Below are 25,205 nucleotides of genomic sequence, written 5' to 3' on the forward strand. Positions count from 1 at the left end.
AAAAAGTTGTTTGTTTTGAGGAAACTGATGTTTGCTGTGAATTACAAATGAGAGCAACAGAAATCGGAAAGGGGAGGCTGGAAGAGCCTCAGGAGTTACAAAGGTGTTTTGGGGAGGTGAAATGGGGCTTGAATGAATGGGCCAAAAAGATGGTATGTCAAAATCCAAAGCCAGTTTTCAGACCTGCATATGTCTAAAATATACAACATAAATGCATAAACACAGAATAGAGAGGGCCTGTCTTTAAAAAAAACATGATTAATGATCATTTCGGAGAAATAAAATATTAAAGCTCATCGTGAGGCTGGAAATATCTCTGGAAATCTCTCATGTTTGTTTTTATGAATTCTGTTCATGCATCTCTGATTACTTAATGATAAACCTTTTTTTCCCCACTATGAAAGCTTTAGACAACTGTATTAAAAATATTTAAGAGCAGTGCATTACACTTTGGTTTAATGAGTGGTTGATCTCCTCGCATTCCTTAGCCCTTGCAGAGGAATTCACCCAGTTGCCCACGCTGTCCACCTAGTTCTAGAGCTTTTGGAAGAAAACTATGAGGAAAATGCTCCGCGTCAGATCTGGCTCCTGCAAGAGCCCTTGCTGAAACGCGTACTGACGTCAGCGATGCAAAACGTGACCCCAAATGCAGAGAATCGGCAGGCCATTAAATCTAAAGAGATGTTAATTGCACAGTGTTGCTAGGCAGTTCTGCAAATCACATCACTAACAAAATAAACTGTGTTCAATGTTGGTTTTTCCACAAGAGCGGCTCGCACCGAGCATCAACATTGCCCGCGGCTCTGCGCCTTGGCAGGCGGCGGCACCGAGGGCACCGCCCACCCCGCGACCGTTACTCGCGCCGACCGTTAACGGCGGCCGCCGCTTTGCCCCGCCCCGCCGGGTCACGCCAGGTAGCGGCGGCCGCGCCGCGTCCTCCCGCGCGCCAGGGGGCGCCGCCGGGCCCGCCGCCGCCGCCGCCATCTCCGCGTCTCATCCCGTCAAGGTGTCGCGCAGGTTCCGCCCGCGCTCGTCATTCAGCCGCCCCGGGCCTGGCGCCGCCGCCGCCGGCCTCCTCCGCCTCGCCGGCGCGCCCTGCGCGGCCGCCGGCGGCCGGCGCGAGGGGCGCCTCGCCGCGCGCCCGCTGCCCTCGCTGCTCCCGCCCGCAGCCCCGGGCGCCGCTGTCCCGGCGGGCGGCGCAGCGCGGCCGCCGCCGGCTGTGAGCGGGGCGGGCGCAGGGCCTCGCCGGCGGCGCCATGGCGGCGAGCGCCAAGCGGAAGCAGGAGGAGAAGCACCTGAAGCTGCTGCGGGAGATGAGCAGCCTGCCGCCCAACCGCAAGTGCTTCGACTGCGACCAGCGCGGCCCCACCTACACCGACATGACGGTGGGCAGCTTCGTGTGCACCTCCTGCTCCGGCATCCTGTGAGTGCGACCCGCCCGGCGGCCGGGACACGGCGCGGCCCCCGCGGCCTGCGCCCAGCCGCCCCCCGCGGGCGGAGCGGGGAGGCGCCCTGGCCTCCCGCAGCCCCGGCGGCGGCCGCGGCCCGGGCCGGGGCCAGCGCGGCCTCCGGAGAGCCCGGCGGGAGGGGAGCGAGGCGCCGCGGCCGGCGCGGGCCGAGCCGAAGGGCTGCAGAGGCTGCAGGGCCGGTATGGAGGCTGCCTTCCCTGTGCCTTCTATTTATTTTATTTTATTTTATTTTATTTTATTTTATTTTATTTTATTTTAAAATTAACGCTAATGACACCCACCAGCGCAGCTCTTCAGGCATCAGATGCTGCTCGATAGCAGTCTGTGAAACAGCTCTATAAATCTCCTGCTTTGGGCTCTAAAGTGTACTCAGTTGGAAAACGTTGTGGTGTTTTTTTTTTCTCCCTTGTGTTTGTTACTTCCTGCAAAATTGGACATTATCTTTAAGAAAAGGGTTTGGCTCTGATAGACTGGCCTGCTTTTTTCCTGTTCCTCATTCCTGCACAGGCCTCCCGCTCTTCCTGCTCCCTCCTGCACCGCGGTGCTGGAGCAGCGTGTTTGGAACTGGAGCCCCCGGGCTCCCGGCGCTGCGTGTCCCTGTGCTTCCCAAGGGAGGCAGGTGCACGCTTGCAGCTGGGCCAGGAATCCTGCTATCTGCACTGTGACTGTTTGCACAGCAAAATCTGTTTGCCTGTTTGCTTTCCCATGGAGTTGTGCTTGTGGGGTGGAGAAAAACAAAAGTGGACCAAGTAGGTAATAATTAATAGGTCAGATAATTCACATCTGTGTTTGTAAGGATCTGACTTCAGGAGAAACATGTGTGATCTTAAAGAGCTAATTTCTAGGCCTTACATACTGAAGAACATACTGAAGAACTGTTCTGCAGATGCTTTTTTAAAACAAAATTGCCAATTATATAGGAATACGGAACAAAGTGAACATGTTGGTGCCATGCTGAATTTACATGGAACAAGATGCCTTTGTAATTAGAATATTTCAGAATATTTCAGAATATTTCAGAATATTTCAGAATTAGTCTTTTTTCTTTTTTTTTTCCCCCCTTCCTTTCATTTTTACTTGTATTTTTGTAGACTTCTGAATGGGCTTGACGAAAGTATAAAAAACATTCAGGTTGTGGTATGAAAAGAGAGTTTAGTTTTTGACATGTACGTGGTACTTAATCGGCCAGCCCTGGCTATTTGTTCTGTTAGCAAACTATTATTTGTGCTGGTATATGAAACTATTTTAAGCTGCTGCATGGAGCTTATTTAATGGTTGCACATGTTCCTACTGGTTAAACTGACAGCATGACAAAACTACACTGTGGGTCTACTTTCTCTTATTTGCAGGCTTCATAATATTAACAGACAAGTTAACAGCACAAGTTTTGTTGAGATATTTAGCATGGGTTTGAGAGGACTCAGTTTATCTGTTGGTCTTGGCCAATTCATATACTCAGTCTACTAGTCCAGTTTGCCGTAGCATAAAGGATGTGCCTGCAGTGAAGCAGACATTAATCAGGGGACTCCTGGCACTGCTGTTAAATTTGCCATCATTTAGGGGTTACCATGCTTAAAAACAATGAGCCTTCCTCTGAAAGGGGTCCATGACTCAGTATGATATAAAACATGAATACTTTTTGTATTCTGTATATGCAATGTGCTTTTTCTTTTTTTTTCTTTTCTTTTTTTTTTTTTTGTAGGCACACGATACTTTCATTTGTTACAGCTAGTAACACCTACACTTAGAGCTGGAGTAAAGAATCTTTCAGAGGACTACCTAAAGTTTTCTTCTGAAATACTTTTGTGCTCATCTTTCATGTTGCCTTGCAAATGCTTTCCTAAGTTGTGTGTGCAAGGTCGTGGGTAATGGTTAACACTCAAGAGCCTTACCAGTGGGATATTTTTTCCTCGTTGTTAATAATGAGACAGTGCAGGGATAGGTCACGCTTACTTCAAAACTGGAAACTGATCTTTAACTCTTCAAGCCTTAAAGCTTAGCAGTACTTCTGTTAGGACAGTTGTGTGTACATCTTGTTTATTAATGCTTTTCACTATAGAATTCTACACTGAAGAAGAGTGACTTGGAAAGAAACCACGTAGTGGTAAAACTGTAAAAGTACTGCTGCTTCTGCAGCTCTTCACAGGAACTTGTGTTCTATCTTGCTGCACTTGCTTTCCTGTAAGACTTTAATAATAGTATTGTGCCCTCTGCTTGGTGTGCATTGCTTCCTATATTAATTATTTTGTAGTGTGATACGGGAAGTATTCTTCTAGTCTGCTAGACCAGTTCTTTCAGATGTAAAGCGCTAAATGCAAAATACGGTACAGTAGCTCAATTAATGATGAGAAGTGATAGTTAGAATCATAGAATCATTATGGTTTTTAAAAGACCTTCAAGATCATAAAGTCTAACTGTAAACCCTTCAACTGTACTTTTTTTAAGTAGAAGTATGGATAACCGTAGGTGATCATTCTCTGTGATACCAGGAGTTCACATTCTCTCACTAGGTTGGGTTGAACAGAGGAAAAGTTGCACTGTGTAAAATGGAGCGAACAGAAGAAAGTGGATAGTGACTTCATCTTGAAATACCTTTGCTTGTCCGCTGCTTAAATTCCTCTCATGTAGAAAGCAAGCACCATGCATGCTTTACATAATTCTGCTTTCGGGTATTGGACAAGATCATAAGCTCTGTGGAAATATGTACCCATTTTTTTTCCCCAAGAGTGAAAGGGGACAGCCAACAATTGTTGTATCATTAGGTCAAAGAGTAGTGTAATCCAAAAGCAAAAGATTTCTTTTTGTCGTAGTAAAACCCTATCTAGAGGAATGATTCCAGTTTTCTTTTGGCAGAAAGGTTCTTCTGGTTTGGGGAAAATCCTTTGAACCAGAGGTTTATGTTGGCCATGTCTAGTGTGGTTTTGGTTTTGCTGTATGTTAGTGACAGCTTCCCCTGTGTTTCATCACACGCCTCTGCCTTGCTTTTCAGTGACTTGGGCATCTCTGCTTTCAAGCCCTTCTGTGCCTCTGCTCATCAGACAGCTCCCAACTCTCATAAACTAGCACATTTTATGATTCTTGAGCAGACAAATCTCTGATGAAAGATTCCACATCTGTAAGTTTCATACTACTAGAAACTCACATGTTTGTATAGACAGGGTTAAATCAACTATCATTTTGTATGGTAATTTGCTACTTCTCTTGGATTTTCTAAGGAACTATCTCATTCAGGTGCTCCTGCTACTGACTTGTGTCAGGAGCAACAAGGAGAATTTAGAGTATTTTGTTACAGTTTCCTGGGTTGAAGCAAAGCTAGTTCAGTTTGTGTTGACGTGATGTTCCAGTCTTTTTTTTTTCACCCTCCTTCTTAGGAACATGTTTGGAAAATGGTTCCATATGTGTATGTATATGTATGTATGTCTTTGTTAGAGTATTTCTTATGTGGCTATATTTCTTTTATTTAGTGTCATTGCTGGAGAGCTAGGGAAGTGGCTACACCTCAATGAATACTATGCAGCCAAGAAAGGAAGGATTTGTTTAAAAGAAAAAAAGAAAAAGTTGCATTACATATTTAGAAGCACAGACAAGGTTATATGAGTTTTTTTGCTGTTAAAAATAGTAAGTTTGTGAGGTAGTAGAGGGTCTCCTGGGAAGTCTGCACGTATTAGGAAGGACCAATGCACTGCTTATACTTTCTTTCTTTCTTTCTTGTGATAGCAATAGCCTAGAAACAAAAATGGATATAGTGACCCTGGGGAGTTTAAAAAGGCTCTTTTCCAGGCAGTTGGAGATGTAGGTGCTCTCTAATGGCTTGTGGTTGACTTGCATCACTAACTTCCTGCTGCCCAGCAGATCAGATTTTTCTTGAGACAGTGCTAGAATCTCATGTGGAGTAGCACTGGGGGGTTTGAATCGCCTCCCCTCTCCTGGAAATGACCCTTCAGCTCCACAGTAGCCACTTTTCCTTCCTTTTCTCCTCCTGTCCCTGGCTGATGCTTTGCAAACGCTCGTTTGAGGTGAACACAGGAATGCCTGTTCTCTACTCTGCCAGCAGTCACAAGTTCAACCATGATCTGCTATTAAATTACACTACTAACAAACTCTAGAGTGCTCATTCCTAGTGTTTTGAATGTTAGTGTTTAAGTTGCCCAGGATTCAGAGTCTTGTATCAGTGGTTTTAACGCTCAGTTTGGTTGCAAAAGCACACGACTTTAACAAGAGCAGTTGCTCTGTTAGCATTCCGTGTACAGGGGCCGCTGACAGCTTAGAGCAGCCCAGCAGAGGACAAGCTCGTTGCTGGAGGCTCTGGCACAGCAGAGTTCCCTTGGAGTAACTGCTATCTTTAAAGAAGTTTTGCATATAGGAGTGGGCTCAAAATGCAGGGTATTGGAGTGCAGTCTAGCAGAGCAGTCTCACATGGGCAAGTGCTGTGGGGTGGGTCAGTGCTCTGGTGGCAGCCGTTGCTGGTACCACTCTGTGTGTGCAGGTCCCAGGTGGCCCATGCTGGTGCGTGTGCAGCCTTGTGAGAAGAAGGTGACTGTCTGCAGTGCCACGGGAAGCACGTGCAGCTCTTAAACTTGAGTGCATGTGTATTGCTGCTCTTGACTAAGGACTTACCCATTTTGTTGCCTTGACAGGGAAGACTGCAAAGCACCAGCAGCATGTGAAGCACCTGACGGATAGATGAGAAGAAACAGGTGGAGGGGTTAGATATGTTTCACCTGTGGGAAAATAAGGTTTATCTGCTTGTAAGGGATAGTTTTACTTGCCTGCCTACCAGTAAGCTTCCTCCATATGTGGACAAGTTGTTTGTGCATCATTTGAGTCAAAAGTATTTCTGTAGCTAAGGAAGGGGTAAAATATCATAGGATTTTGAAGGAAGAGTAGCTTTAGTTTGGTTCTGGAGTTCTGTTGTGTAAATCCTGCAGCTGCTCTGTCTTAGGGAGGTTCTAGTTAGTTCATGAGGATAATGCAGCTGAGTGTCTGATGCTGGTTGGAAAGCATAAAAAGAGGCATGTGGGTATGTTTGTTGCTTTGTGCTGTGTATTTCCCACCCCCCCTTCTTTTTTAAGCTGTTCCTGATGGTAGAATCTGAGTGTGGCTGTTTAGCTAAAGAACTTGGTGCATTTCTTTTGGGCTATGTCTATATGCTGTGTAATGGAGCCTCTAATTTTGCACTCCATGCTGCAGTCTGACTTAGGCTTCTGCTTTTGTGTAAGAGGCCTTTTTCCTCCTTTTTCTATCTTAAACATTCAAAAATAATCATATACTGCAACTACTGCAGCTTGGTTGCTCATTTTGCAATACTGAGCATTAAAGTCATGCTCAGAATTTCCTGTCTTCTAAAAGACAGTCTTCTGAATCGCTAGTGGGGCCACATCCTCTTTTTCATCATGCAAGATATCTGACGCTCTTGTGTTATGACCTACCCTGTACAAACAGAGCATATTTCCTTCCTAGCTCATAGCAATCTAGCTGTGAAAGTTCCTCAGTGAGAGAACAGTAAGTTGAACAGACTAAGGTAGATGGAAACTCTTTTCAACTTAGCTTGAGTGCAAGGGGCAGTGATGGTATAATATTTAATGAAAGATAACTATGTGAGGTGTCAGCTGGATGTCACTGTGATGTCCTTAGCATGTGATTCTGTAGTGTGGCTTAGTGAAATGTCATTATTCAGTTGCACAAGTACAGAGCAAGATGTTACGTTTAAAGGAAAATGAAAATGCTAATACCAGCAGTAGATCTGAAACTCACGGGGGTTTAGCTGCATAGAGCTATTAAGATTTTTCTTTGAAGTAAATATGTCTTAACATGAGTATTGAGGAAAAAATGGATAATACTTTAGTAATAGTATGGTTATTTGTGAAGAAGCTATGCATCTAATTGATGATTCAGTGAAAGAAGTTAGATTATTAGTTAATTTTGGTTTAATGTTGAAGTTGGACATCTTGAGAAAAGTTCACTTACTGAAAAGATAAGTAGAATAAACAAGTTACCTCAGTCTTTTTCACAGAACTTAATAAAACTTTTCCTTCGTGCTGAGGCAAGAACTTAGTTGAGCTGTTCAACCATGTAGCCTAATTTTAGACACTTAAATTTGAAGAACTTGCTTAAGCAAATAACTTTGTGTAAACTTTTAATTCTTATGCCAATAGATCTGCATATGACTTCTGCTTTCAGGGTAGTTTCAGTCAGTTTCGCTGAATTTTTTGGTAAAATACAGTGAGTTTGTTTTTGAAGTGCTTCAAATTTCAAGTGTTTTAAAACTTGATAAATTCGAAATGGCCTAAAATGTACTGCTTAATGTTCTAAATAGTTCCCGTGTTTTAATCTCTGATTTTTAAAAGTGAAAACCATTTTTTTAGAGAGGAATAGAACTGTACCCTTTTTATAGGTACAGTGTGAATTCAGGCAATGGTGAAGTTGTGACAAGTATGTGTACTTTTCCATGTCATCTACCGAACTGGACATTCAAAGTGCTAAATATTCTCTTTAAAAATTCAGTGATGACAATAAAAGTAAAATCTTTTTAACCTTTGTTGCAACAGATTTTTTCATCCCCTGTTTTGGTAGAAAATAATTCAATTTACAGTTAGCATTCCTGGAATAGTCACAGGGAGTAGGGAGTATTAAAGAAAACTACTAGTCTTCTCTAATGACATGTCAGCAACTTGCATTCCTAAGGGCATTCTAAACGAAGGTTATAATTACTGCCGAGTAACAAATGTAAGCAATAAAGCTAAATCTTATCGTTATTTTGTTAGTAATTTGTTAGTTCCATGTTACTTTCCTGGAAAGCTTCCCTCAACCTCTTTTTCTGGAAACTTTCTTCTCATGTACATAACCACACAATTTTATGTAGCTATAAGATATCAAAGCACTGTATATTATTATTTTTTTAAGATGGTATCACGTAAACACAGGGCTGCTTAACCTTAACCTGAGTGTTTTAACTAACACAGTTATATTGCCTTATCTAGTATTTCTGTATTTCTGCTGCTTAGTATATGTGGGATAGAATGTCCTTGATTTCACTGAGAAAAACATGGTTAGATATTAATTAGAAGTATTTGTGGGCAGAAATGGTAGTTAGCACATACTTAAATAAAAAGTTTTGGGGGCTTTTTTTTTTTTTTTTTTTTTTTTTTTTCTTTTTTAACCTGGCACTGTTACCCAGCAATTTTTTTTTTTCTTCTTTGCCTTCAAGTTTTGACTGAATGGGATTTGACAAGTAAGGCTTTGGCAAAAAGACTGACTTGAGTTTCTGTTAGCCTTTGTGATGTGGATGTGAGACTGGTGCCCGTTTTTGCCTAAGGCAGAGCCACTGAACCTAAGAGCCGTTACCTTAATAATGGTAGGTGTCCTCTGCAAGCAGAACAGAAATGTCTTCCTTTAGTGCCACTGTTACTTACATAGTGTTGAGTTGGTGGAAGAAGACAGATCTGCAAGGAGGGGCAAAGCTAATCTAGAGGAAAAGATACTGGAAAGTAGCAGAAAGATAGATTACAGCAAGGGAGAAAACTGAATGTGGGCTGGGGAATTCAGCTTAAGAGATCTAATGGTCAGGTAGAAATTATAATGAGAATAGGTCCCTGTTAGGGAGAGGAAAGGAAAGCTATAGAGAGGCCCAAGGTTGTCGGAGAGATGGAGGGCAGAGTGAGGGTGAACAAGTCTAGGGAAGCAGATGAGTTCTTTTTAAAAGGCCTAATTATATGTGCATAAACTTACATAGGAAGGACCAGAGTTAGTTTGTGTTCACCACTATAAACACTGATCTCATCTAAAATTCAATTGCTTAGCTCTGCACACTAAATCTTACCCTAAGACAAGTTTGCATATAACCTTTAAGTTGTGTGACAGTACCAAAATTACTGCTATTTCCAGAGACAACTCTTTATGTTAAAACTGGCTTATTTTGTTTGTAATTTTGAAGAGATTGTATGACCACAGTTTTCCAGAATACTGACTAAATGCTTTTTGCTTCTTTTAGACGGGGCCTGAATCCACCCCACAGAGTGAAGTCGATTTCCATGACTACTTTCACACAACAGGAAATAGAATTTCTGCAGAAACATGGAAATGAAGTAAGTATTAAATGGAGAGTATCAAGTGTGTGGCAGCATTTTAATATCAAACTTTGAAATACTACTTAAGCATTTTTTTCTAGCAAGGAATAGACAGAAGCCACCAGTCTTTTGAAGTGATACTTTTAATGTTCTCATTTCACTTAGGCAGATGTCATGATAGTATTTCTTGTGTGTTATTTCACAGCCTAGACTATCTAGATTAACATGCTCAGTGCTTCTGAGCTGGGCTATGCTTTGTTTTTGCACGAGGCAGGCAGTGTGCATCCGCCTGCGTGTTGGCTGCAGCAGTGTTACCTGAAAGATTGTACTGTGACCAAAGGAAAATTCTTGCCTCTAGCTATATTTTTACCAAGTAGGTGTCACTAGCCTCCTCCTTTGAAGAATATATGTCACTTTGCTTAAGGTCCTTGAAGAGGAAGGAGGGGAATTAGAAGCAGCTGTATGTTTAGAGGAGCTTGGGGCAGCTTTGAAGAAGCAAGTCCCTATGCGTGTGTGTGCTGTGAGCGTCCCCCCCACTGGTGAAAATGAAAGCCCGGGTAAATCTTTGACACAGAGAGTATGCAAACTCTGAATGTGGCTATTGCACTCCTCAATTTGAGGATGAAATAAATATTTTAATGCAGCACTGCAGCATTGAGGATTTGGAGACAGCTTTTGCTTTTAATCTTAATGGTTGTATTACTGAAAAAAACAGTTTCGCTTTGGATAGTTGTGTGAACCTGTTGTTTGGAAATTATGGAGCATATCGCTGGTATCTTATCTTGAAACTTTGTTAAGACAAATCCAATCGTTAGCTGAATTACTGATGCCTGTTTTTTTAAGCTTAACCCAATTCATAACTGTCAGCTTTAAGAATGAAAATAAAATATCTATTTCTTTTTCTGTCCTTGCAATAATATGCATTATTTATTTGGGTAGGGGAAAAAGTCAAAAACTGTTAGTGAATAATTTTGTTAGACAGAGCTGGAATAAGATCTAAAGTCTTCTGGTTGTTGTAAAGCATTCTTAATGTATTTAACCTTTTTTTTGAAAATGTTGTGGCATATTATACATGTGTTACATTGTGTATGATGCAGCATATTTTTGGCCTTTTGCATAGGGAGCATAATAAAGGCAGTTTTCATGATAAAGGCAATTTTGATAAAACATATTGGGGGAGTCTTGCCATAGATTTGATTATAAACTCCACTTTAAACTTCAGATCTGTAGAGAAAAAAGAATCTATTTAGATCTCATTTTTTTTCCTGATTCTGCAGTGGCTAGAAAATAAAACTGGTTTGACCCACTGCTACTTCGAAAACTTGAATTATCCCAGCTCAGTCAATAAGTGTATTTCTCCTTCTGACTGTAGTCCTGACTGCCAGCATCACATAAACTGATATAGTTTATGTAGCATTTATTATCAACCTAAAAACATGCAAAAAATATTTGTAATAGTTTAGTGTGCTTTGATAGCAAGGGTCTTGGTGGTGTTGTCATTCTTATTCGTGCAGTTAATGAAAGTACTGGAATGGTTTGAATGAGCTACCTCATAAATAAGATGGTCTTTTAAATTAATTTGGGGATGTCTGGAACCATAGAATCACTGTGGTAGGAAAAGACCTTCAAAATCATCAGCTTCAACCATAAACCCATCAGCATCCTGCCTATTAAACCATGTCTTCAAGTGCCTCATCTACACGTTTTTTGGACACTGCCAGGGATGGAAACTCCACCAATTTCCTGGGCAGGCAGTTCCATTGAGTGCATTGCCTTAATTCTAAAGTAACATTGAATCAGTGTTTCTAGTTGCAAATGATGGATGTCACAGTTGCTCAAAAACCGAACAAAAGTGAGACTATCTTGCTGTATTTGGGGATGTTTACAGCTTGGCGTTGCTTACTCCTGTGCTGGGTGTGAGCTTTGTCCAGACTCCATTTTTGCTGGATTTGGGAAAAGCTTGCTTTTGTGGAAAGAATGGCAACTTGTTCCAGCTGCTGCTTTAAGCAGCTTCTTGGGTTCCTTTTGAAGGATAAAAGGGTGTTGAGTGTGTGTGAGGTTGATTTGGGTGATAGGATTTCTACCTATCCCACTATCTCTTCACAGAGAGTGATGTTGAAGTATTTCTGTGCTGTATTTACATGATGGAAATAAAGAGGAGAGGGAGGAGTGAGTGAGTGCTCACGAGTCCTGATGGCTTGAACTGTGCAATGGTGCCACACTAGCCTATGCTGCTAATAGCACAGACACACAGGAGCTGCTTGTGTCTCTCTTCCAAGAGCCAAGCATTTACTAGCTTGGGCTCTGTCCTTATGAAAGCAGCTATGGCTTCTGGACCAAAACTAACTTGGAAATTGGTATGCTGGAAGTATATATGGAAGTACTATGGAAGTATAGGTGAAAACTTTTTTTCACCTATAGAAATTGATGAATAATATTGACATCAGGAGCTCTTGAGTTGCTAAACAAAGCCATGGCTCTTGTACATAGCAGAGCTTTTTCCAAATCTTTCTTCCTGTGGCTGTTATGTTTTGAAACAGTTTTGTTGTGTGTCAATCTGCAGTTTTTGCACTGTCAGGGATACTTTTGGTGTGAGACTGAGGATATGGAGGAGAGTAGCAAGGAAGGGGGCAACAAATCTAATCTGGAATTTACCAGACCCCTTAAAGGTAATATCTTGTTGGAGCTTTTTAAACTAGAGATTGATCTGTACAGTCTTCCTACTCAGTGGATGCACAGTGGAATGTTCAGGTCTAAGCAAGGAGTGCTCTGTTGCTAGAGGGCTAGTGGCTTTTCCAAGGCTAGTTTGCCTTTTGCCAGCAGACTTGTCCTATTACAGCTTTTCTTTGCTCTGCTGTCTTTGCTGCATACAAGAGAACAAGACGTCATGAATAAAAGCTCCAGTTCAGGGGCCTGTGCACTGAATCCGTGTTAGTCCTACTCAGCAGAGCTGTTTTAACGGGAGTTCCTAGTGGAGTGGCTCAGTGTCTTGCAGCCTTTGGCTCTCCGTAGCTGCTCCCCGCACACGTACCAAAAATGTGCATCGGCAACATAGTTGTGACAGGGCTAATTGTTGTTTGGTGTTTGAAATATGTAGCTCTGGAATAGAGGCAGCTGACATCTCAGATTATTTCAGGCTTCTTGCAAAATTGGACAGATGCCGCTGAATTCTTTTTCTTTACTAGTGTCTTTTTTTTTTAATTTTTCTTTCCCCACCCAATCTCTAGAAAGAAAAATGAAAGCCAAAAAAATATGGAAAACAGTAAAATCTGTTTCTCATCCTTTGACCCTTGCCTGGAACTCCTAGAAGCACAAAATGCTATTAAGAGGAAGGATTTTAAACCTGAAACTTTTAGTACTTGCTTGTTTGTATACAGAATGTGCAGTGGATGGGATGACTTCTTGTTTCCTTAATGACAAAATTGAAAACGCAGGTAGTTGCTCAGGCTGTAGCACAACAAACCTACTTGATGTTTAGAAAAGAAGAATTGGTAAATGCAATTCTAGCCAAAAAAAAATAAAATCTCAACATAACTCATTGTTGCGTGTGGATTCAGGGAGACTAGTAGTATGAGGAAAAATGTATGTAAAGACTTACTATAACATAGTATATGCACTTGTCCCAGGTTTTCCTTTCCACAATGTATTAAGCTATGGCAACTCAGTATTTCTGCTTTTCTACCCTCCTGGCTTTTGATCTGTGCCAGGGTGAGTAGGTTGAAGGTAGTTGTGCTTCTGTCTCACTCTAATGGTGAACTGCTTAGTATCCAGTTGGCAAATATCTTATCATGTCCCTTGCAGGGGGGGAGCCTGTTGGCAGGAAACAGGTGGTGTTCCTCCCAAAACCAATTGTAGAAGGATTCTCATGAGCTTTCTGAATTTCACAGGGATAAATAAAGCTTAATCTTGATTTCTGCTTATCATTGTCAGCTGACTTTAACAAAATAAAAACACCTTTTGTCTTTTAACACCTTCCACAATGTCCACTGAGAAGTAGTAGGAGCAGGCAGAAGTTTTGCTCTTCTTAACCTCTCTGCAAAAGCAGACTTTAAAATACTGCATACCCTTAAATCATTCTGTCTTGGTGGTCTTTTTTTTTTTCTTTTTTTTTTCCCCTCTCTTTGTTGGTGAACCAGTGGGACATGGACTAATTACACTATTCAGGGACAGTTGACAATGATTATGGATTGTTGGATACATTCCACTTTTTCTAAGGGCTCCGACATAACTTGAATGTTTACTCTTGGCTCCAGCAAAGTCAGGCTCTTTTCTCCTAAGCAAAGTACTTTGTTTTAGTAGAGCTTTGGTTATCAAAAGGAATTCTGCAGCAAGACTTCGAACAGGGATTTTGAGCAGAGGCTTATTTGTGCTGCTTTGCAAAAGCAACAATATTAATACTAAATGACTGAATCAGAGTACGGCCAAGGAGATGGTGAGAAAACTGGAGAATATATAGGCCTGGTCCCTCAAAGGTGTATTTTGTAGCTGTATGATGAGAGATGATGCGTCTTTATGTATCATTTCTAAAAACTGAGGAGTGACTAATTTTGTTGCAAGGGAGCTCAGGATGAAACTGGGGCGGTAGCATTATCTGAATCAGCCCTGCAAATCTGTTTATTAAACAGAATCATTACAGAGCAGAGAGAGGGGTTTAAACTCTGCATTGTTTGGCTTGTTCCAAAATTCTTGAAACATAGGTTGTTCTGCTTTATTTTTATTGTGTATCTTTTTGCACTTTTATTCCCCTGTGCCCTAAGTAATAGCCAAGCACAAATCAGCACATGCTGCGAACAGCTGTGTCATTGCTTGTTCAGGAGTCAGACCAGAGAGAACATAAGGCTGAAGCTCATGCTAGAGTGTACTCTTCACAGAAATTCCTAGTCTGGTGTTCTAGTTTTTTTACTAACTTGTTCATGCAATTAATCTCTTGATATCTTGTGTTGTCTCAGGTCCAGGTAGGGGTTTTAAAGCAGTCATGTTCGGAGAGTGACTTAAAGCAACAATCCTAAGGCCAAAGGGGTAAATGCTAAACAAACCTTCCTCACTAGAAATCACTAGAAGTTGTATGACACGAGAAACAATTTCTTGATGTTGATATCATAGAAGTAAATTTTAAATAGCTTTCAAATAAAAAAAATGGTGATGGTTTAGTTAGCAAGAATTTCACATTTCATCTTTACACACAGAGAACAAACTGTCTATTGCATGAGATTCTGTTAGTTAACTCTTAAAGCTGTGAAAAGGTACTTTTTCATAGTTTAAATGCATATAATCATGCAATTTCTGTCTCTAACCATAATTAATATTTTCTTGTATTTTAATTTCGGACTTTGATTTCATCCCATGATATCCCACGTGCTGACAAGCACAGTGCACTGCTGCTTGCTCAGGGGTGGGTGATAGCAGAAAAATTGGATATTGCGGCTGGCTTGAGGCCTAATCGATGCAGTGCTGGAGCTGCCTGTCAAGTCAGATGCTGGAGCAGAAGCGCAGCGCGCGAGAGCGGCCAGGTCAGCAGCACAGCCCGGGGACAAAGGGCCTTTTGCTGCCTGCTGAATGCCGCTCGGAGCGGCTGCCGCTGTTCAAAGCGTTGGGTGGTACTCGGCAGACACAGACAAAACTGTGCCCTTTATTAGTTTCTCTCGGGATATTACAGCTTTATAAAAGCTGCCTTTCTGAGCAGCTTGTCCGTAGTTAAGACTTCTAAGAAATTATACTTAGGAGAACTCGAAACTTGCATGAAATTTAATTTGCATCTCCACGTTTGCAGTTTGCATGTCTAAGGAGTAATGTTTTAAGGAGTGTTTGCATAGCTGCTGTTGTCAAACCCTGCTTATTAAAATGAGAGCTTCTTGCTGAGATGTGTGGAAATAAGTCTGGATTCTCTTCTGGCAGTTGTGTGTTGTCATGGAGCAGCCCTTGCCTTTTAGTGATACTCTGCTTCTAGTAATGGAGAATCAATAAGGAGTGCTTGGCAGATTAATCAAACTGCACTGATGTAATAGTGACTTAAGGCCTGTTTCACACTTACACTACTGTTGTGCTTAGGAATTTAAATGAAATTAGTGACTCCAAGAAACTGGAAGGTTGCTTTCTGAACATTAAACGTTCCAGAATTAATTGCTTATACCTTTAGGAGAAAAAAAAAAAGAAAAAAAAAAAGCCTTGCATGAAGCACCGTTATAAACACTGTGTCTGCACATATACTGTGTTCCCTCCTAGCTGTCAGCACACTCTCAGAACTGGTACCTACCCCATCTGCGTTACTGCTCTAGATGCAAAGTCTTCCAGGGTCCAATTTGCAGGTTTCACCTAGAAACTGCTGGTGTGGCCAGCCAGAGCCATGACTGTTTGAGAAGATTTCTTGTGCTGATCCCGTTCCCCACCTAATCCCCCAAAAGGCCAAACGTCTCAGCTTTGCATCAAGTGGAGATGAAGCAAGCAATGGCGAGGGGAAAAGCTGAAAAACTGAGCTATAGCTCATCTCTGCACTGGTTTCAGTGCTACTGGCAACAAGGTAATTGAAACGTGTTTATTTGAGCTGACTTGCAGTTTTGTGTGATGGAAGGAAGAGGGAAGAATTTAGTGGCCTGACATAGGTGGAGAAGGGGACCTCCCTTTCAGGTGCTAGTCTGTGTTTAGGCTGAATGGACACTGATCATCAGGGTTCAGCTGAGTGTGTTTTTGCAGCTGCTGGCTGTTCTAACACTTGTCCTTCTGCCTGCTTTAATCTGTGCAAAACTGCTGCTTGCCTTTGATGTTTCTGATGTTCTTTCCAGTGTGTTGGGGTCTGAAGGGAGGAGAGTTGTACAGACTGGGCAGCTCCTGCTACCCAATATTCTATAATCAGCTGCAGACAGGACCTCTTAGCTCCCCAGGTCACAGCTATTCTATGCAGGCCACCTTGTACAGTTACACCTCAGAAAGGGCAGCCCGTACAGATCTTGCTGCCTCTGCAGAAGGGAATCAAGGGAATAATGCTGAGCAAATCCCTGGCAGAGGTTTGGGGGAAGTCTCCTGCTTTTGCTGAAAAATCATGCATAGATGTGGAGACTAACGGACTACTGTAGCCCTTCACATTCTTAAAGTGTCTGCAGCCTAATTTTGCATATGGAAATATGGCTGGCTTGTGTGGTATAACATAAAAGATTGCCTCACTTTGTTAGAATAGTGCTTGTGTTTGTAGCTACTTGGGTTTGAGGGGCTTGTGAGGCTTGGACTTCATATGAATTTAGTAAATTTTGTGCCATACATTCTTTTCCATTTCTTCCATTATTAGACAAATTATGACTTGAAATAGACAAACTGAAAGGGATGCATTAAAATTACCTCTTCTGGAATGCATTTGTTGAATAAGTACTGGTTAGCGAAGAGGCTTAGTTAAAGCAAAAACTGCTAGTCTGACCTTCAGATGAGTATCTAAATTACTAATTTATAGCTATCTTTTAATCATAGCACTGGTTTCTCGCTCTTGTTGCCAGCCTCTATCCAATAGCTTACAACAAGGATTGCTAAATGCTGTTAGTATGAAACTGGGACATAAGAAAGCATAAAATATGCTGTCTGTCTAATCTTTCTGTTGCTCGGAGTCATCTTGGAAGTGATCTATTGGTTTTATCAAAATTGATGAGAGCTGCCACTTGTGCAGGGGGTAAAGCCAAATGTTTGCAGGACTGTTAAGAGGGATGGTCGGGACTATTTCAGACAAGGCTGCAGGAAGAAAGAAGATGTGACTTCTGCTTCTCAGAAAGAAGCCTGCTCTAAAGCAGTGGAGTCCATTTTTTTTAAAGGCACCTCATTCTGGGCGTATTATTTTGATGGATTTTTTTTGCACACTAATTCTAGAGCAAATCCTAAGACCTCGAAGAAAACATGATATTAGTTATGTTCAGTATCTGCTTTGTGTCTTGTTTGATTTTGAAAAAAGCTACCTTTCCTCCCATCCTGGTCAGGAATCAAAGCTGTGCATACATTACATACATAATGCATACTGAGCATTTTGCAGTTTTGCTGAGTCAAGTTCTGCTGATTCACAGCTAGGACTAGAAAATGAAAAGGATTTTTTCCCTCCCTTCTCTCCTACCAGCGCTCACATTAAAAGTATTCAAAGTGATATCAAGTATATCAATTATATATTTAGTTTAAAGATTGCATCATGCTAAGTAAAGTGGGTGTTTCTTTTTTAATTCATATATCCAAATAGTAATTAATAAATACTAAAACTTGAGAGAGTATTTTGAAAGTTGGCATCTGGGACGTTGTAAACTCGGAGATGGGCTCTGAGGAAACTGTTAAAACTCTCAAATAGAGGCAACTGTGGAATTGGGTGAAGGCTGAAAATTACAAGTGGAATTTAGGTGCTTGGCCCCTTCCAGCATATGTATTACACATCTTTTGTAGGGGCAATATTTGACAGTGAAGCTGGATGATAGGATCTGCTTGCACTGTAGTGATGGGCCTCCCAAGTCTCCCAACTTTAATCATTCCAAATAGAGCTGCTGCACCCCAGACTGATCTAAGCAGTTCATGTGCAGCTTACGATTTTTATGGTTTGATGCATTAACTGTTTAATTTTTTTTTTTAAAAGAAAGGGTAAGCTTTTAATTATGTCCTATAAATAATAAATCTTTTTTTCTTAATATCTAAATAAGGTGTGCAAACAGATTTGGCTAGGACTATTTGATGACAGATCATCAGCAATTCCAGACTTCAGGGATCCACAGAAAGTAAAGGAATTTCTACAGGAAAAATATGAAAAGAAAAGATGGTAAGATAGTCTTTCTGATTTTAAAAAATATTTTTATGGGAATTATTTCTCTGATCAGAAGTAAAAATTTACCAATGTTATTCTTAAAATCGTAAAAGTGCTTTCCCTTTTGTGTGCCCTTTTGCCTTGATCACACAGCTATATAAAGTAAAGAGACTTCTGAATAAAGTCCATAAATCAAACAGGAAATGGAGAAGGTAAACTATTTCAAAGATTTCCCAATGTGTACCTTATCTTGATGGATCAGAAGTTATTTAAGGTGGCATTGGCAACAGCATGAAGCAATTTTTGCAGACTGTTATGAGGAGATAAAGATGCATGTGGTCTTAAAGGGTTATAAAATTTTGAAGGTTTGGAATTCTAGTCCATTTTAAAGAATATAGCTGACATTTAAATCCCAGCTATTTCGGAGAGTATTGGTAGAATTTTGTGCTGGGCCAATGGTTAAAATGGCAGAGCTGGTCTCTCCGAGCGGTTTTCACACGTGTAGACTTTGGGCAAAAATTTTAATGTTAAACTTATACAAACAATTCCTCTTGTTCAATGTAGGTATGTTCCTCCAGAGCAAGCAAAGGTGGTGGCATCAGTCCATGCCTCCATATCGGGGTCTTCTGCCAGTAGTACAAGCAGCACACCTGAGGTGAAGCCACTTAAATCTCTTTTGGGAGAAGCTGCACCAGCACTGCACTTAAACAAGGGCACACCTAGTCAAGTGAGTAAACACTGTCAGAACTGAAGAGCACAGAACTGTTCAGCTCTATCTTTCTGTTGTTAGTAGGGTGAGAAATTTTGCAATAGGAACTGCTACCTAAAAATATGAGTATCACTGTAAGTAACTTTGTGTATTGAAGATCAGGCCCCAAGTTCATTCTTACTTTACATGTGTCTGCAACTGCCTTACCAACGGCCTTTCCTGGTTTGTCTGCATGTTGTTAGGGAAAGCCAAACTATACTGTAGCTTAAGTCTGTAAGAAAGACTTTTTGAAAAGCTGTTTTGCCATTAGGGAACAGTCAGCCCTTGATTCTTACAGTCTGAAAACCCGGAATTGCAACCTCTAGCTTTCCTATGAGACTTTTTCATCCTTTACTGAATTCAAAATTCAGAATGCGATGAATAACTGTTTTCTAATTTGCAAACCTAAGTCTTATTGCTTGTTTTTAACACAGCAAGTACTAGAGAAATGCATATTTTTGAAGCTGCTTGTTTATTTGCGGCTACTTTATTCTTCTGGGGCTCTTTAATGAATGGAAGCCTTCTCTAGAATTCACTTAACTATTGAAGTATCATAACTAGAATGCCCGCTTCCTGCAGCAGCATGAGGGTCTGTGTTGGATAGAGCATTTTTAATAGGTTACATCTTTATTGGGTTATTTGTTCCTGGAGTGATTGTCTATGAAAATGCAATTTTATTTGATAAACCTTGTGGTTTGCAAGGAATTACCAGTCAGGAGGGTATTCGTGTAGAGCTGTTCTAAAGGTAAATTACTTCATCCTTTTAGCATCTTGCAGGAAAAAAAGTCACTGTAGTAAAATATCAGCTGCTTTGTTTGTTTAGCTAATTAAAATGTTATTGGTAGTCTCCTGTTGTAGTTCGATCTCAAGGACAGCAGCCACAAGAAAAGAAACAATTTGATCTTCTCAGTGACCTTGGCTCGGATATCTTTGCTGCTCCTGCTCCTCATTCAACTGCTACAGCGAATTTTGCTAACTTTGCACACTTCAACAGTCATACAGGTAAGTATTCTGAGCAGACTATCCCTTCTAAACTTAGCAAAAAAATGAAAGTATATTGTACAGCTTTGAACTACAGTAATTTGAGATTTATTAATTTCTGTGCCTTGAATGTTGCATTGTTTAACTTTTCTTTATAAATCTAAAAGAAAGCTTGAAAGCAAATGATGGTAAAAGCAGATACTGTGGGTATGTTTTCATCAGGCAGTACTCGCTATAGCTGTTTTCAGGATAACTGTGATTCAGATGTTTTCTGCCTACTACCAGGACATAAATTCTTTGGGGGAGTCAGTGAGAATGAGTAACATAACATGGGGAGAGGCTGATATTAGACCTTCAGTTTTCTTTCCCAAAATTAATAGGAAAAGCATTCACAGAAAGAAAGCAGATGTGGAGACTTTAAAGGATTTCAAATACATTGACAATAGCTGTCAACATTTTAGAAGACTTCTTCAGTTCAAAGAAATTACTCTCTTTTTTTTTTCTTCCTTTTTTGTCTATACCAAACTGAATAAAGCCCATGTGGGCAGTATGCTATAGTTTCAGGAAGAATAAACAACCATTGAACATTTGTCTTGACTGAGCTGGGGTAGGCCTTGAATTCTTAAAGAATGTTTTCAGTAGTATATCTTAAGCCCTCAGGGTTTATTTTCAGATCTTGGACCTTAGAAGTCTGTTCTAAGGAAAAGCTGATTCTGTGATCACTGAAGTATATTGTTGTTAGCTTGCATTGTAATTGTGGGAAAGTATCTTTGCCTGACTTGCCTGAAAGAGCTTTTCATACTTCTTTTTTTCCCCCTCTGAGGTAAACTGTGGTTACTGACAGAAACTGGCTGCTAAGTTGCTAAGAATTAGAAAATTTCTTTAAAATTGTATTAAAACTGATGGCTGGTGGGACACAAGTCACATACCTGAGGAACTGAGAAAAATATGAAGATGTGCTTAAAGTTAACATTTTAAAACACGTTGTGAAATGTTTGGCTGTATTTGGCAGGGCTGAAGAAGGTGTGCTGCTGCAGTGATTTCTGTTAAAATGCTTCAGGTAAACTTCCATGTTAACTATGGAGGTGAATTTAATTGAGAAAAAAATTGTGCCAAGTGGCCAGTGTTGCAACGTAACTGAAGAAGTGGCAGATACCTAAACTCTTTCTCGTCACTCCATTTCTGCTCAGACTTGTGCTTAATGATTCTGTAGGAGCTTCAGAAAGTTCTGCTCAAGCAGTATTTCAATATTATTCCAAATATAGACAAAATTCTGCTCAATCTCTTCTGGGTAAGAGTTGTCATGGTAGGATGCAATGTGATCGCTCCATTTTTTTTTTTATTATTATTATTGCAGTAATTGCAGATTGTGGCTATTCCCCTGACTCCTTTCAATAGGTTTTGGAAGATAAAACATTTTCAGACCTTGTGAATTAATTGCATGATAACTAAATGTGTATCACAGATTTTTTTGTGTATAAAGGTGATTTCTGGCTCAGTAGTATAAAATACTAGTAAGGTTTGTGTAATGTGCGATAGCCACAAGGCAGCGTTAAGTAAAACAGGCCATGCGAGGCTACAGGCTTTCCCTTTAGATACACAAGGTGAGTCTACCAGGTTGTGCAAAAATAAGTTTTCAAAGTTTGTCTAGTGAGCCCATAAACATGTAACTGGTTGGCCAGTTGCCCAGTCACAGGGGATGGCAGATCTTGCACTTGATCCAGCACAGCTTCTTTAGAGCCAAGGCTCCCGTGGCTGATGTTCTTGTTAGAGCCTTGTGCTTTTGCTGCTCCTGTGGAATGGGGTGGGCTCTTTGTCATCGCTGTCTGTACAGTTTAATTGTGTGAAGAACTTGCTGAAGAGCAGCAGCAAGGTTGGCATCAGCTGCAGGAGTTGCTCTGCAGTGAAGACACCACTGAGTGTAGAAGCTACAAGGAAAACGTTTAAGATGCCATCATGTGATATCCACATGAAAAGCATGAAGATAACCTAGGCAGTGGTAACTTCTCACATATTCCTCTTCAGGAGTTTCCTGATAAATCCAGCTGCCTCAGGACGTTGCTGTATGTTGAAGTGTAATCGTGCTGACTGCTCATTTACTTTCTGTGTGTGTCTTAAAAAGTTGCCTAACTTGTGCAAAGTGAAGAGATTTTGAGGAAAGATGGAGCACACAGTTATCTGCTATTGCTTGCACACTGCTAAGAGTGACAAAAGAAGCTAAGAATTATTTGACATGCAGAAATTCTGTGAACTTTGGGTACCTGAGCAATAGGTTTTAGGAAGGCACAGGGTAATTGTCCTGAATTGTGAGCAAGAACAGACTTAACTCAGAAGAAATATAATAGTACAAAACAATTATTGTCTTCTGGAGAATTATTTTCAATTTCATAAGTAAATAAGTGCTGTCTCTATTATAGAGGTTTTTGTTTTGGGATATTCCGCTTCGTAGTGGAAACTTCACAGAAGGTGTTGAGCAGTGGCTGGGAGGACTGGCTTGTATTGCTATGACTGTGGTGTTGCCGTTTTTCCAACTTAGCTTTAACCAGTTGCAAGGTTAGACCTGCTTGTTGCCTGCTGAGGTTTCTTGTGTTCACATTGTTCTTGACCTTTTGGATGGAGAATTAATTTTGGAATTGACTGTCCATCCTTAAAAATATGATGTCCATATCATACAGGTGCAGGAAAGTCAGATCCTTGTCTGGCCTTTACTTTGGGCTACTTTCTCATGGTAAAGTTTGAACTTGTGTAAAATATTGCAAGGTTAATATCTGAATACTCTGCAGAAGAGCAGTGTACTGTTGTATTAACATGGATTCCCTTGTAAATCACACTTTTGTATCAGCTGCTTCAATATAATTATTAAATGTAGGCTGCAATAGAGTACTTGTACTTGCATTTGTTATTAGCATTGTGCAGTAGTTTGTATGAAAAGGCACTTAGTTTATGAACTTGTAGTACATATGTTTTTAGAATATTTTTTTTTAGTGAAGTATTGTAACTTTAGGTAGCTAACATGACCTACAGCAATACTTAAACCATGTGCATCATTTTTTTTTTTCCCCCCTATGGATGAATTCTGTGGATGTGGAAGGGCTGACCTAATAATTCACTATTTATTTGTTTATTTAAAGAATGACTTAGGTTATTTATATAAAAGGTTTTGGTTTATATTTGAATTAGATCACTTTCTGCTTGCTTGTAACTGTGTCTAAGACTTTCAGGGCAGCTTACAATCAGCAATCAATTCCTATTTAATTTTTCCATTCTAGAATGACCAACTACTTGAGGTTAGATGGATTTTAACTTTTATTTCCTCCTATAGTATGGCATGAAAGGAAGGACCAAACTGAAGTTCTGTTTGAAATTTCCTTGGATTTTATTTTGTGGATTCACTCTATGAATGTTATCTTCTTGACATTGGTATTAATTTTCCATATTCTTGTACTTTTAGCTTTTTGTAAAACTTAATTTTCCAGTAAAATGCACTTACAAGCCTGGTGGAAACCGTTCAAGTGATAGTAAAAATAAATCCCTCCAACAAAGAAGATCCTTGTATAGAAAGAATTCAAGTTGTTGTATAACTTTTGTTCTAATTTTTATTCCCAAGCAAATGCCCAGTTATCCCACCAAGCCTATTTTGGGGAGATGGTGTTTGGAGCGATACCTTCTTTGGCTTCTACAGCTGTCCTTGGTATTCTGTGCTCTGTGGCTGTTTTTCCCCAAGCCATGTCTACCCTGAGCACTCTAGGTTTAAACTAAACTGGACTTCATTAGGTCACGTAGCTGTGAGGAGGACAATGTGTGAGGAGAGAAGTGGCAGCAATTGACCTAGGTCTGCAAAAGCAATTCATGAAAAGTTTGTTTCAAGAACAACTTTTATTTGTAGAGTATGACGTATAATTTATGTTAAAAAGAAGTTACAAGCTAGAACACAATTAGAACACAATCTTGGAGGCTGTCATGACCATTAATTCACTTAATACATCTGTATTTGTGTTTTTTTCCTCCATATCCATTAACATGTTTTGTTCCTTTGCAATTTACAGCGCAGAACTCTGCAAATGCAGGTTTTGCAAACTTTGATGCATTTGGACAGTCTAGTGGCTCGAGTAATTTTGGAGGTTTCCCCACAGCAAGTCAGTCTTCTTTTCAGCCCCAAAATACAGGTAGAACTCCTAGCGCTTTTGATTAATACGTAATTGAAATAAACCATACCTTTAGGTTGGAAGGCACTTGAGTTTGTTTCTTGCATCTGCCTGCTAAGTGCAATCAAGCCGTCTGAAGCTCTGGGGAAACTCAAAATGAATTCCTTCTGTTTGATGTTGATTTTTCTTTTCTTTTCTTCCTGTTTTTGTGTTTTTTTTTTTTTTTTTTTAATGCTACTATGGAGTCTGATTTATGGGCACTGTATGTTTGTTAGCTCTACACCTGAAAGAATTAAAAAATAGAATGCAACCGTATTACTTATGACAAACATTACATTGCATTGTTGCCTTAGAAGAATTTCAGTAAACACTCAAAGGACATCAAACTGTTAAAAACTTATGTCTCTGTGCATATATACACACTATATATGGACACACTTCACTATAATTTCAAAGGTTTTCATGTGTAGAGCCTATTACTGAGATTTATTTTATTTTCCTTTAATTTGTTCATGCTTTAAAACTCTTGCTTGAGCTTACACTTGCTGTTTGTCTAGATCTTTGGCTGACTGACTCTTTTCCTTTTTTTGTTTTCTTTTTTTTTTTTTTTTTTGAGTGTGGTGTCGTTTTAAACTTTTTTTCAAATTTTCTTTCTCCCTTCTTATGTTAACTTTAACCCACACACAATTTCTGGCTGTCCAGCGTTCAGAACGCTTTCATCTAGCTGCAGTTTTGGTGAATTTACTTCAGCTTTTCCTCTCCAGGCTGTGCACAGTAAGTTCCACACAGTGGAAAACTCAGCTTGCTTCATTGTTTGCCATTGTTGTATAGCATTTTCAGTTTTACTGTTGCATATGTCTTAACTTCATTGATTAAGCTATTAAAGTTGTGTGTCTTTTGGGTTTTTTTGTTGTTGTTGTATGAGTGGAATCCTTAACCAGTTATTATGTGTGTTACATTTAATGTACCTGATGGAACAATTAAGTATAAATATAACTTCCTTAGATTAAACTAACACTCTGGACTCTGAACACTTAGATGCTC

At 40.3% G+C, this 25,205-nt stretch overlaps 1 protein-coding gene across 3 annotated transcripts in view; it reads left to right on the plus strand.

Annotated features, from left to right (window-relative positions):
- Positions 1-1,181: 1,181 nt before the first annotated feature.
- Positions 1,182-25,205, plus strand: part of AGFG1 (ArfGAP with FG repeats 1) — a 33,636-nt gene continuing 9,612 nt past the window's right edge. For 2 of the 3 annotated variants that reach the window (XM_026040033.1, XM_026040034.1), the window contains exons 1-6: positions 1,182-1,423; positions 9,460-9,553; positions 18,187-18,302; positions 18,852-19,014; positions 19,881-20,037; positions 24,063-24,182. In XM_026040033.1, the coding sequence (XP_025895818.1) occupies positions 1,257-1,423; positions 9,460-9,553; positions 18,187-18,302; positions 18,852-19,014; positions 19,881-20,037; positions 24,063-24,182 (817 nt within the window). In that variant the 5' untranslated portion in view covers positions 1,182-1,256. The remainder of the gene's footprint in view (positions 1,424-9,459; positions 9,554-18,186; positions 18,303-18,851; positions 19,015-19,880; positions 20,038-24,062; positions 24,183-25,205) is intronic. The other variant, XM_026040035.1, reaches the window with a different exon arrangement.

The sequence above is a fragment of the Nothoprocta perdicaria genome, unplaced genomic scaffold (assembly GCF_003342845.1).
Source record: "Nothoprocta perdicaria isolate Ctin4 unplaced genomic scaffold, notPer1 scaffold_25, whole genome shotgun sequence".
NCBI lineage: Eukaryota > Metazoa > Chordata > Aves > Tinamiformes > Tinamidae > Nothoprocta > Nothoprocta perdicaria.